At 44.8% G+C, this 14370-nt stretch overlaps 1 protein-coding gene across 1 annotated transcript in view; it reads right to left on the bottom strand.

The window, feature by feature from the left end:
* Positions 1-14370, bottom strand: part of Cap2 (cyclase associated actin cytoskeleton regulatory protein 2) — a 147423-nt gene that overhangs the window by 29516 nt on the left and 103537 nt on the right. Inside the window, exon 7 of the mRNA XM_040755918.1 lies at positions 10706-10811. Within this exon, the coding sequence (XP_040611852.1) occupies positions 10706-10811 (106 nt within the window). The remainder of the gene's footprint in view (positions 1-10705; positions 10812-14370) is intronic.

Genomic DNA, 14370 nt, shown 5'->3' with positions numbered 1-14370 from the left:
TCTTGGTTGTGAAAATTTCCTAGTAAACAAAATAATCTTTACTATAAATCAGGCAGTTTTAAAAGCTACTACTATTCTGATTTATGGAGAGAGACAAATATTGTAAAATATTTATGCATTCTGATCAACACTGAAGCTCAAAGGTATTTTTGAGATAATAGAAACAGCTATAAACACAGAACTCAGAGCTCCAAAGTTTTGCTCATGATACATGAAACAGGCTGTGTGACTGCTGTGGACACACATGTGGTCTACTGAAGATCTGTCATGGGTTAAGATACTAACATACATTGACTTCCAAACTTCCAAGCAAACACTGACTCTAGACCTAAGCAGCAGTCTGTCAACTTAGACAACTGGTTCGCAGATAATCAAGAGATTGTTAGGTGAAAACTTGACCCCTCAGCTCTACAAAGTTGTGTCTACCCCGTCTCCACCTGGACCCCCTCCCCCACTTCCTGAAGTCCCTCCCTGAAGGTCACTAGTGTTGTTTTAGGTTTTAGTTTTTTTGGTTTTTTGAGGGCCTCACCACCCAGCTCCCAAATAAATCACACACTGAGTCTCTTTAAAGGGATCACAGTCCTTCATGGAGGGAAGGCACAAAACCACACTGACTGTTATATAGTAGGCACCTCTCTGTCTTCTAGTCTAATAAGCCTTGAGCTTTGGGCTTGTCCTTAGAAGGATTCTCACCCTGGACCAGCATTCTGTGTTGCCTGTGTGGTCTTATACAGCACTTTCCTCTGAATTGAGGCATCCTCTCTAGGAAGGAGGGGAGACACAGAGACTCTGTGAAAACTTGCAAGATCCTGGAAGGCTGCTCCCCACTTTACAGAAGGGGATCATAACTTCTAGGGGAGGGGATCTCACCAGCCTAGCGAAGAGAGGTGATTCTTAGACCTGGCGAGCCGTCTGCAAGAGCTCTGGGCTGCAGCTTCTATGAGCTGCCACCTGAGTTGGGATGGGCACAGAGTTAACTTGGGATGGGCTGTGGGTGATGTGCTGCTTTTGGGTCAACCGCTCTCCTGTAACTCTTCACCCATGTGCCTGTTAGTAATCCCAATAAAAACTCATTGGCTCACCAAGTTGGATTTACGTGGTTCAGTTATTCCTTTGGCCTAGTGTGGGCTCTCTTTCTAAGGTGTGTAGACACATTTGTCACACATCAACTCTGCAGCTAGTATGTGAGTTTCAGTAGGTGACAACCTATGCCTGCCATGTCACTCACCTGTCAGTATTTTTTAGTATCTTTCTCAGAACTTGGTGCACAGGAATGTTGGATTAGCCTAGTGGTCTCTTTGAAGCCAGCACAGGCATTCCCAGCTTGCCTTCATTTGATCACATGGCTCTCATCCAGCTGCCTCAGAGGCTCCTTGCCTTACCAAGGAGGACACCTGGGCAGACTCAGTGCTGGTCGAAAGACTCTAAGGGCAAGCACATTTGATGCCCTGAGTTTAGTCACATAGCACAGTGCAGATGGGTGGATGCCTCCTTGTGATCCAATTTCACAACATAAAGTTCAGGTGTCTACTGGTTATGCCCCAACCTACAATTGAAAAATTATTGTTGGAGGCTAGGGACACAACTCAGTGGGAGAGTGCTTCACTCACACGCATTGGGGCTTGAATTTTATCTCCAGCATTGTAAACAACAATAATAACAGCAGCAGCAGCAGCAACAACAACCCAAAAACCAAACCCCAAACCACAGAAACATCTGAGATAGGTGTAGTGGTATATGTCTATGCACTCAGGAGGCAGAGGCAGGAGGATTGCCCAAAGTTCCAGCTCAGTCTTGTTTATACAATGAGTTCAAAGTCAGTTAGGGAGAGACACTCCGACTGTATCAGAAAACTAAGCAAAAAAAAAAAATGAGCCAATGAAATGGTTCATCAGACAAAGGCACCTGCCTGCTTAAGTGCCATCTAGGGACCCACATGGTGCAAAGAGAGAACTAGCTCCCGTAATTTGTTCTCTGAGTTCCACATGTGAGCTGTGACATGTGTATGCATGCACACACATGCTAAATAAATATGATTGAAAAAAGCAAATGTTGACCATAACAAAATTAAGCTGAGTAATTGTAAGCCGGGGAACTGTCTGTGGTTGGCTGCCCAAGGACTCCAAAGGGATCTGGAAGGTCAAAGAGCAGGGAAGTCTGTTTAACGCTGCTGTGGGCAAGCTACTGTGAGGGGAGGGTACCAGAAGACATCAGTGAGCTATGCAGCCATGACACTCCATTTGAGGCCCAGTGAGCTACGCAGCCATGACACTCCATTTGAGGCCCAGTGAGCTATGCAGCCATGACACTCCATTTGAGGCCCAGTGAGCTACGCAGCCATGACACTCCATTCGAGGCCCAGTGAGCTACGCAGCCATGACACTCCATTCGAGGCCCAGCCACTCCCCGTGACTGGTATACCAAGGAGAGGGTTAGACAAGCTCTAAATGAGACTTAGAAATAGAAGGTTGGGACCAGTTCTGGAAAAATCAAGAGGGGACCAGAGAGGCCAGAAGACCTGCAATTCACGTGGCATACATATTTAACAACACGCCGTGGAGTCTACATTATTTATGGTAAGTCAGGATTCCCTCTGGCAGATTTTAATTGGATCACAAGTGAAGGGTTAGGCTGCTGCTTTGTTAATGGACGTTTGGCTTTATATTGAAAAATGGGTTGAAAGGGAAATGTCTACCCGGGAGGAAAGAAATGAGGCTAAGTGGCTTGCATTGGGAAAGAAACCTTCCAGCGTTATCTTTTTAACCCACAGCTTGCATTTTCTTGATGGTCCATGGGAGCTTCTGATGGATGTCAATGAACATACAGGGAAGAGGTTTAAAACTCACATAGTTAACATTAAAAACCAGATCATGGCCTGATGAGATGGGCCCCACAAGTAAGAGTGCTTGAGGCTGAACAGTGCAAGTCTAATGACTTGAGTTCGATCCCTGGAACCCACGCTGAAGTGGAAGCAGAGAAATGACTCTAAATAGTTGTCCCCTGTGCTGCCTGAATGACATGACCCTCATGTGCCATCGCTCATACTCACTATCTCTCTGTCTCTGTCTCTCTCACGCATACACACAGATAGACACACACACACAGAGACAGACAGAGAGAGAGACAGAGAGAGAGACAGAGAGAGAGAGAGAAGTGTATCATAGCCAAGTGTTGTGGCAAGTGCCTTGAAATCCCAGTACCTGGGTGGTGGAAGCAGGAAGATCAGAAGTTAAGGCTAGTAGTACCAGCTACATAGAGAGGCCAGCACAGGCTATGTGAGACACTGTCTAAAACACAGCCGTCATCATCAGCAACAACAAAATCAAAGATCTATTAAAGCCATTGCATAAGTCTTTACACATCCATTCATGTGGTTTTATTTTACTTTGCAGATAACTGAGCCTGTTTCTAAAGCTAAAGTAATTTAGAATACACAAAAGAGCAGAAATGTGTCCACAAGCTCCAGACCAGAGTGTCAATAAGCTCAGTCTATTAACTGATGTTGTTTATGGAATTCTTGGGCAGATCTGGGCAATTCACAGAAAAAGTTCAGTCATCTGTGTAATTACAAGTGTGGGGACCAGGCTTCCATTCCCAGCCGCAGGCATCTGGTTTGAAGGCCTTACTAGTGGTTCCTAACAAATCTGTCCAACTTCCTGGGGCTGGTAGATATTGGTGCCTCTACCAGGTTTGTGCCAAAAGATCAGCTTAAGTCAACAAAACCTGTCTGAACCTTAGCCCAGAAGAACAACACAAGAGGAAAGGACCCTGGAAGAAGAAACTGAAAACTCAAATCGGTCTGGTTTGACTGCTGCTAGGCCACATGTTGGCTTTGTGTTGAGGAAAAGCCAAGAGAAATGGCAACATTCCATCGACCAAAGCAAATGTAATAGGAGATACAGAAAGATGACTGCATGGCTGCTTCCTCTTAAGACCCAAATGCTTCCGATCCTACCTCAGCACACTTGTGCACACACTCACGCCCACCCCAGCACACTTGTGCAACACTCACACCCACCCCAGCACACTTGTGCAACACTCAGCCCACCCCAGCAACTTGTGCACACACTCACACCCACCCCAGCACACTTGTGCACACACTCACACCCACCCCAGCACACTTGTGCACACACTCACGCCCACCCCAGCACACTTGTGCACACACTCACACCCACCCCAGCACACTTGTGCACACACTCACGCCCACCCAACACACTTGTGCACACACTCATGCCCACCCCAGCACACTTGTGCACACACTCCGCCCACCCCAGCACACTTGTGCACACACTCACACCCACCCCAGCACACTTGTGCACACACTCACGCCCACCCCAGCACACTTGTGCACACACTCCGCCCACCCCAGCACACTTGTGCACACACTCATGCCCACCCCAGCACACTTGTGCACACACTCCGCCCACCCCAGCACACTTGTGCACACACTCAACCCACCCCAGCACACTTGTGCACACACTCACGCCCACCCAACACACTTGTGCACACACTCACGCCCACCCCAGCACACTTGTGCACACACTCACGCCCACCCCAGCACACTTGTGCACACACTCCGCCCACCCCAGCACACTTGTGCACACACTCACGCCCACCCCAGCACACTTGTGCACACACTCACACCCACCCCAGCACACTTGTGCACACACTCACGCCCACCCCAGCACACTTGTGCACACACTCACGCCCACCCCAGCATACTTGTGCACACACTCCGCCCACCCCAGCACACTTGTGCACACACTCATGCCCACCCCAGCAACTTGTGCACACACTCACGCCCACACCAGCACACTTGTGCACACACTCACGCCCACCCCAGCACACTTGTGCACACACTCACACCCACCCCAGCACACTTGTGCACACACTCACGCCCACCCCAGCACACTTGTGCAACACTCCGCACACCCCAGCACACTTGTGCACACACTCATGCCCACCCCAGCACACTTGTGCACACACTCAACCCACCCCAGCACACTTGTGCACACACTCACACCCACCCCAGCACACTTGTGCACACACTCACACTCACCCCAGCACACTTGTGCACACACTGACTCCCACCCCCGCACACTTGTGCACACACTCACACCCACCCCAGCACACTTGTGCACACACTCACACCCACCCCAGCACACTTGTGTACACACTCACGCCCACCCCAGCACACTTGTGCACACACTCACACCCACCCCAACACATTTGTGCACATACTCACTGCTTCCCTAACTGCTGTCCCAAACAACCCCAGCCTTGAGTCTCACATTTCTCAGTGACAAATGGACAGGTGGAGCAGCAGCTGCCTGGCACAGCTGCACTCTGAAGGCCCAGGGTAGGAGGGGGCAACTGGAAGATCCAGTGCCAACTGCTGTGTTGGAGGTGGGGTGGGTATTTATTGGCACAGTGCAGCACTTGAGGAACTCAGGGTCTTTAGTAGTATACTAAAAGGCCCAGAGTGGAAAATGTCAAAATTCAACTTGAAAATGGAAGACAACAACAATTCCTCAAGATCCTTGAGGTATTGAATCTCACAGTTTTGTGTAGTTTGTGCAGTACTGCAGTGGGCTGTGTCTGTGAGGATGCAATGGGCTTGTGGGATGACTCAGTAGGTAAAGGCACTTGTCATGCAAATCTGATGACTTGTGTTGAATCCCTGGACCCATAGAAGAGAACTGACTCCCCAGAGTTGTCCTTTAACCTACACACGCATGCACGCACACATGTACACACATAGAGTAAAAAGCAAAATTCTGAGTTTTGTGGTGTTTTATGCCAGCACCATGCCTTTCTCCAATCTTCTCATAAACATAGATTTTTTGCATACTCATAATCAGTAGATAAATAAATGAAGGGTTCATGTTTTTTGTTCCCAAGGACCATTTGATCATAATTCCAATAGTCCCATCTCTCTCCAAGAACTATGAATCTGGTTTTCTTATTAGCATTCTTTTTGCTGGTATGTTGTTGGACTAGCAAGTGAGGAGAAATTAGTTTGACTTGTGCAATAGATTGTATTTGGGATATTTTTTTACACTTTTTTATTATATATTTAAATTAGAAACAAGCTTGCTTCCCATTGTATTTGGGATCTTAAACAGTTTTTAGTAATTTCAAATAGAAATTAAATTTGCAAATCAAAAAGTATAAACTTTTAGAATATACTTTAAAAAGACCTTTTGTCTTATATGTATAAGAATTTTGTTCTTATAGATGTCTGTGCACCACACCGAGTGCCTGGTGCCTTCCTTGGGAGTCAGAAGAGAACAACAGGTCCTTCTGGAACTGCGAATATGGATGGTTGTGAGCCACTGTGTGGGTGCTGGGAATTGGATTTGGGTTTCCTGCAAGAACAATAAGTGCTCTTAATCACTGGCCAATCTCTCCAACCTTATGCTTTTTAATGGCTTCCCCCTCAAACTTTAGACAAGGAGGATAAAAGTCAGGAAAAATCTTGGGTCTATGCATCAATCTGGAAGCCTTTCAAAAGACGGTACACACGTGATTCTGAATAAACGCATCCCTATTGTAACTATCTGGTTACAACTATCATGTCAGCACACCACTGAAGAAGTAGCATAGGGCTGGGAGTGTGGCTGGGTGCTAGGGTGGGTGCATCGCATGCACCCACATTTACTCTTTCAAACAGAATTTTCCCATGTCTTAAAACCGTATGCTTAATAAACAATAACTGTTATTAGCATGGCAATCCGCGAGGCCCAATTTGCTCTAGGGATTGCTTATATTTTGGGTAAATATATGACGCGTGTCTTATGACATTGCATTTTAAAATGTGGGATGTGGAGTATTTGTAGATTGTGAAGTTGGTTTTGTGAGTTTCATTCAGCGAGAGCTGTATCAGGAGTGACATAAAGGAAAAGCTGTCTGAGTACTTTGTAGATGGTAAGGAAAAGGAATTTTGTGAAACTTATTTTAGTTGTGTGCATGCAGTATGCATTTATAAAGTGCATTTCTTCTTTAGTTGCAATCAAAATGTGGATAATTTCTTGCACAAAGCATATATTCTTCCCTATCCCTGGATAATAGGGAATGAGCCCACACCTCATAGTGTTAGGCAAGCACTCTTCTCTTGAGTTACATCTCCAGTCTCTAGAAGCACATATTTTTAATGAACACAATAAAGCGAGTATTCATTCTAGAACAAAGGAAACACTTAGATATTTTTCTTTCATTAATAATCAGATCTTCTTTTATATTCATAGAAATGATTGTCTAGCTTTATATGTGGTATTAAGGGTATTTAAACCATTTGAAACATTTGAAAGAAGTTTTCTAACCATTCTTAATGAGTCTCAGAGAATTAGCATCTGTTGACATTATTTTCCACAAGTGGATTGTCATTCCTCTTATACTTGTCTACCAGAAAATAATAATGGATCCAAGGACTCCTAATCCTCAGCTTACTATTCTCCAACAGTGGCTTATCCCCATGGCCAAGATGTGACAATCCCCTTTTATGACACACAGATTTATAACAAAACAGTCTTTCATTTGAAACAGATGAAGAATTCTAATCAGTCTACAAAACACTTACCCCTTGCACACATCCCCTCCTTCTTAAAACCATTTAGAGATGCATGAAATCTGTTGTCCACATCATCAAGTTGTAGGTAGAAGAAAAACAACCAACTTAATTGTGTTTTGTATGGTTCATTTCAATGTGTTGGAGTAGGAGAGGCAAAGTTGGAAACACAATGACATCCATCTGGAGGGGGCCACTGATAATATTTTGCACCTGTTGGGGGACACTTGGAGGAACCCCACACTGCACTGAACACTTGAAAATCAGTCACTTCAGTACTGAGCCTGTTGTCCTCTGCACTCACTGAGGGCTGTGTCCTGGAGTACAGCTGTCAGTGGGACTTCGGATGGAATTCACAAATGTGTCACTTCATTTTTCTCCGGTTAAAGTGTTGGCTATTTAAAGGGAATGCCCATTTCTAATGGAAGGGGCTTTCCATGGAAAGTAAGTAGAGAGATTCTAAGAGGCTAGGAATGTCCCGAGGGTCCCAGAATACGCACTGTATATACACAATACCATTTGCAGAGCACATACTCTGAGCACTAAGTCAGGAGCTGGACACATTGAAGATGTTCTAAGCTGGTGAGGATGGAGGCCATAACTGCACTAGCTAAGGTAGACTAAAGAAACAAAACAAGCACAGAGGAGAAACACCACCTTGAGGGGGAGCTGGTGAAGAGCAGGAGATGTCTTTCAAAGTTGTGATGTTCAAATTGAACCAAGGGGAAGGTGTAAGGGTGTTTGCCTCTGGGAACCTAAGGCCATAAGCACTATATCCATTCAGAACGCTGCAGTCGAGGCAAAACAGTGTGAGTTCATCAAATTCTGGAACAGCAGTTTCTTGGCTTTTAGCTAAGCCAGTGGTTTTCAACCTTCTTTGTGCTTTGACCCCTTAATACAGTTCCTCATGTGGTGGTGACCCCCAGCCAGAAAATTATTTTCATTGCTAGCTCATAAGTGTAATTTTGCTACTGTTATGAATCGTAATGTAAATATCTAGTATATAAAAGGTCTTATCCTCAACTCCTGTGAAAAGGTTGTTTGACCCCAAGGGATCACAACCCACAGGTTGAGAACTACTGATCTAAGCATTGCATATACTCAGGATGCTAAGGCAGCCAGAGGTTGCTGAAATGCTCAGTGAGTTAGGAAAGAGCCGAGACAAGGCTGGAGAAGAGGCCAGGGCCACTGTGGTTTCCACATGTAATTTAAGCAGGAACACACATAAGCTGGGCTCACCCCCAGGGCTAAGGCAGAGCCAAAGTGCTAGGATTGAGTTGGAGGTGTGGTCTGGTTGGTGCAATGCTTGTCCAGCCTGCAAGAGACCCTGAGTTCAATTCCCCACATTATATGGTAGCAATATGCCTGATCTAAGTACTCAGGAGGTTGAGGCAGGGGAAAGAGAAGTTCAAGGTCATCTAAAGTTACCCAGGCCAGCCTGGAAGGTAGGAGGCACTGTCTCAACCCTCCACTGACCAAAGACCAACATACAAAACCTAAACAAGCAAAAAAAAACCACACCAGGATGATATAGTTAATTAAAAAGATGTTCAATAAACTTTGCTATATCAAACTAAATATTCAGAACTTTTAATGGCTATTTTATTTATAACTATACCCATTTTCAAAAGTTCATGTTCTCTTTAATTCCTGCTTCCTAACAGAATCTTGGTGCTTGTAAACCCTTGTGCATGGGCTGAGCCCTCTATGGGAAGTGATGGACTGTTCTCCATATAATTACCCCCAGGCTAATTTTAATGGCTGCGGGATCCACTGTGTTAGTTTTCCATTAATTTTCTTATTAGCATACATTAATGTTATAAGGTAATAGGTTTCATTACGATATTTTCCTAAGCATAGATGTTTATCACGTAGTTTGCAAACATGAGAGAATTGTACTTCTGGGTCTAGTTTATTCCCTTTAACATGGTGGTCTACAAGTTCCATCTATTTTCCCTTCAAGTGACATGACCTTGTCCTTCTTTATGGTCGAATAATACTCCCTTTGCAGCCTGATCATAGACAGCTTAACCACTTCCTTAACATATGCCATGCAGGCACCTGTCAGTTTCCTCAAGGAAATGCTGTTTCCATAAAGCTTTTTACCCTATCCTGAGGTAATTCCTTTTTTTTTTTTTGGTCTATTGTATATTTAATCTTCATTTCTAGTATTAGTACATTTTTTGTTACAAAGGATAGAGACATTCTTTTTTCATTTTTCCCTATATTCATGCAGGTATAATTAGTAAATAAATAAAAGCTATATACATATTTAGGTGGACAATGTGATGTTACACACACACACACACACACACACACACACACACACACACTGTGACATGAATCACTGTGGCAGTCAAGGTAATTGAGAATGTTTGAGCTCTGTCTGAATAGTAGAATATTAGCAGCCATGGTAACCACAATGCATGCTGAGTTTCCAAGGTGGATTCATCCCATGTGACCGAGATGGCCACCCTTTTGAGCAGCTACTGACACCATTCCATTTTCTGTTTCTACATGAGACCATGAAGCATTTCTTTATCTGTGCTGGGCTACTTTCTTAGCACTTTTATGTATAAGTTGCTACAACTTGGTGTAGTCAATTCTTTCCTCCCACCATGCGGGACCCAGGAATGAGACTTAGCTAGACAGACTAGGTACCACAGTCATTATCTGCTGAACTGTCTTTTTTTTTTTTTTTAATTAGAAACAAGCTTGCTTTACATGTGAATCCCAGTTCCCTCTCCCTCCCCTCCTCCCTGGCCTCCACTAACCCCCATCCCATACCCTTTCTGCTCCCTAAGGAGGGTGAGGCCTTCCATGGGGTCTTCAAAGTCTGTCATATCCTTTGGAGCAGGGCCTAGGCCCTCCCCCATGTGTCTAGGCTGAGAGAGTATCCCTCTATGTGGAATGGGCTCCCAAAGTCCATTGGTACACTAGGGATAAATACTGATCCACTACCAGAGGCTGCATAGATTGCCCAGGCCTCCTAACTGACACCCATGTTCAGGGTGTCTGGATCCTGAGGTAATTTTTAAAGCTTATGATTATTAGGCCACATGGGATACTAGTTTTCACAAGTGTTTTTATGGCCTTCTGATGCTCAGGTGAAAGGCCACCAGAGGGCCTGGTACTTACTGTTTTGCTCCAAGTGAGGCCTGTGGTGTGGTGCTCCTTAATGTAGGTTTGAAGCTCACTCCAGATGTTGAGGTAAGACTTCACCCAATCCACATGGCGCAGGTCACTTTTGTTACAAAAGAGAGGGGACGAGAACAGAGTCAGGATCAAAAACACAATTTCATACTCGGTTATCTGGAGACAAGTCCAGAGCAATTGTCCTCTAGCCAGAAGAGAACCCTGAGAAGGTGGGTAGTCCTGAGTGCTCTAGAGGGAGGCAGGAGGATGCCCAGTGCTCTCAGCTTCACGTATGGACAGAGGCACAGGGAGGGGAGCCTGGCCACATGGAGTTGACAAAGGAAGTGTGCCATTCCTAGTGAAGGCGACCATGGAGAGCAGGGCGTGCCTTCTGACCTCCTTCCCATACAAAGCAAAGAGTTCTGTTCTAGGGGTGAGAACAGCATAAAAAGAGGGAACAAAGTCATTTAGTTTGTTTTCTAACAATGTAGGAATCACTTGGCTTTAGGAGTATAATTGGCTAGAGACTTCTACTCACTAAGAATGATGATGAGGAAGTTGGTATTATCAGAGAAATATTTTCTTATCAGTAGGCAAGGCCCCATACTTCTAAAGCGATTCTCACTGAAGTACCTTAACTGGACGTTCTTGACAAAGCGAGCTACGTGGAGCTTGGTCAGATGTTGTTTATCGAATGAGAAGCTAGTTGAAAGCTTGCCTTATGAGGGATAAGCACACGGGATTGAGAGGGCTGTCACAATAAGCAAATGGTTGCATGTCTTTCATAAAATGTATTATTCATGTTTTAATCACATCCATTCTCTCTTTGTTGCATTTCTTTGGGCAATTTCTGTCTCCATAACTTCTTTCCCTCCATTTTGAAGGAAGCAGTAGTCAGCAAATGAGAAAACACTGGGTTTTGAGTTGGCAAAAACTTGATGATATACTTAGGTCACTAATCTGAAGATAAACATAAAAGGCAACCTCTTGAAAACATATTGTTCTCCTTGAAAAGTTCTGGGTGCCAGCAGCAGGCCTAGAGTCCACTGCCATAATCCATACCAACAGAGAAAGTGAGCAGGGAGATGACCATGGTATGGATGGGGTGGGTCCCTCACAGAGTCATGTTTGAAGACTTGGTCCCAAGACGCTGCCATTGTTTTGGGAGGTTGTACACCCTTTAAGAGGTGGCACCTACTTGTAGGAGATTGGTCACTGTAGGGTGGGCTCTCCAGTCTACCCCCTTCCCTGTTCCATCTCTGCTTCCTGAGATGCCTAGAGGTGAGCAATCATTCACGACTTCAGCTGCCAAGCTGGCCCTGTGGCCATGCCTTCCTGAAGCAAGGTTGGTTCTGCCGGGAGTTGTGATATCAACGAGGAAGCAATGGTGTAAGGGTTGGAATCCTGATCACTTTTCAAAGGGGATGACTCAGCGCTGTTTTCTCCTACAGTTCTAGATTTGTTGACTATATGACTGGAGTCTGTGAAGCTCTGCCTCACTTTCATGGTTAGAACCCTCAAAGTAAGTGCAGTTTCCTAGATCTGCCTCATCAGCGTCTTGTTCTGTAGGGATTTGGGAGGCCGTTAGTAAGTGCCTTGGACATAGGAAACAGTGTGCAAGACAGCTGCAGGAAGATGAGACACACTTCGATGTAAATCGGCGCTCATGTTTACATACATGCTCTACCTATGCAGATGTGCCTCATCCCTTATACAGCACACAGGCATGGCAATTTACTGCAATTTGACATGGTTTCTATTGCAAATTCTAGCAACCAACGAGAGGCGGGTCTGAATAGAGAAATGTGCTTTTCTTCTCACCACTGAAGTGTTATTTTGACCCGGAGAAAGCTCCAGAAAAAGCTGTAAGAGGAAATAATTGCATGGAAAATTCTAACAACTTACAAAGACCAAATCTATATATGTTTTTCTCACTTAACCAACACAGTATTATTTTGACCTAAACAAAATTCTAGAAACAACTATAGGAAGGGATAACTGCATGATATCTTTTATCTTAAGTTAGTCTCTAGGAGATTAGTTGAGTAGGATCCAAACACACAGAAGCTGAGAAACCTCCCTTCATTTTCATTGGCTCTGGAAGTTGTGAAGTCACAGCTTGGCAAAGCTCTGTTCATATAGAAAAAGGATCCAGAAACTAGCCAAGCTGGTTGCTGGGGAAGCACAGAAGCAGAGTCCATGGCCCACAGTCCTTCTGTTCCAATCCAGGACAGCCTGTTTCCCAGCTTTCTCCTATAGGCCTGCCACATGGGCAACACAGAAAGGGTCTTGTGGGGAACTTGGGGGACCTACCTACAGATGGATGCTGGGCATGTGAGGCTTCCCATAGCCATTAGCTCATATTCAAGGGGACCAGGACCTGGATGACCGAATCTGCACATCTGGCCATATTTCTCTGATTTATTATATCTTTTTCAGATATTCTGTTGATGAAGTGCATGGTGACGCTCCCTGATATTTTATCGTTAAAGTTGAGGTCAAGGGACAAAGCCTGAGCTGGGCTGCTTGGCATGATCTTGTAGTTACAACTACAAAGGAGGCTGGTACTGAAGAATCACACTTTGAAGGCCTGTCTGGACTACAGAGTGAGTTCAAGGCTAGCATGGGTAACTTGGTGATATTCTGTCTCAAAATGAAGAAAAAATGAAGAGGGCTGGGCATGTAGCTTAGTGGAAATGTGCTTGTATAGCTTAGGGGTGGTCTTCAGTTCAGTTCCTACTGCAACAGTCTGAAAAAGGGTAAAGACTGGGTTTGTTTGTTTTGTGTAGGTGCAAGAATGTGATCTGTCTCCTCAGATCATTTTCTCTAGGATCCATTATCTGGGCTGTTGTATACCAGACCTTTTCATGCTCGTTCTCCAGACAAAATCCCTTCGTTCACCTGTCCTTTCAACAGCTGTTGACTTTTGTTCTGACAACAGCTGTCTGCCTTCCAGATCCTATTTCAGTTCAGTTCAGTCTGGTTCTGTTCCCCCTCCCTCAGGTTCATAGTCTCACCCACCTCAGTTTTGGACTCCCCCCATTCTTCCTATTTAGTCACTCACTATATCCACTTTGATCAGTGGAAATTTCCACTGGACTTGGTGGCACATGCCTGTAATTCCAGCACTTGGGAGGCTGAGACAGAAGAACAGCCATGGGTTTGAGGGCAGTCCGGGATACATTAAGAGACTCTGTCTCAAAACATGAAAGAAAAAAAGGTTGTATCATATAGGCCTATTCTTTAAGTACAGAAATCTATGATGTGTGCGACATATGGTCAAATGGGGACAGGTTATTCTAGAAGAGAACAGAGGCAGGTGTCCTTATAAACTAGTGTGTCATCCAGGAATTTGATGCCTCTCTCCAAGTGGCTTTCCCTACAAAACTGGGATTTAAAAATGTTATTTGTTTGTTTTTCAAGACAGGGTTTCTTTATATAGTTCTGGCTGTTCTAGAACTCACTTTATAGACCAGGCTAGCCCTAAATTCAGAGATCTGTCTGCCTCTGACTCCTGAGTGCTGGGATTAAAGATGTGCACTACCATGCCTGGCTAAAATCTTTTTTTAATTTAAAAATTTATGCTCATATGTGTGCCCCCTGTGTGAGGACGTGCAGTTTTATGTAGGTGCCCGCAGAGGCCACATGATGATGTTAGGTCCCCTAGA

The sequence above is a fragment of the Mesocricetus auratus genome, unplaced genomic scaffold (assembly GCF_017639785.1).
Source record: "Mesocricetus auratus isolate SY011 unplaced genomic scaffold, BCM_Maur_2.0 Super-Scaffold_100013, whole genome shotgun sequence".
In the NCBI taxonomy this organism is placed as follows: domain Eukaryota; kingdom Metazoa; phylum Chordata; class Mammalia; order Rodentia; family Cricetidae; genus Mesocricetus; species Mesocricetus auratus.
This window is presented reverse-complemented; position numbering and strand designations above follow the sequence as displayed.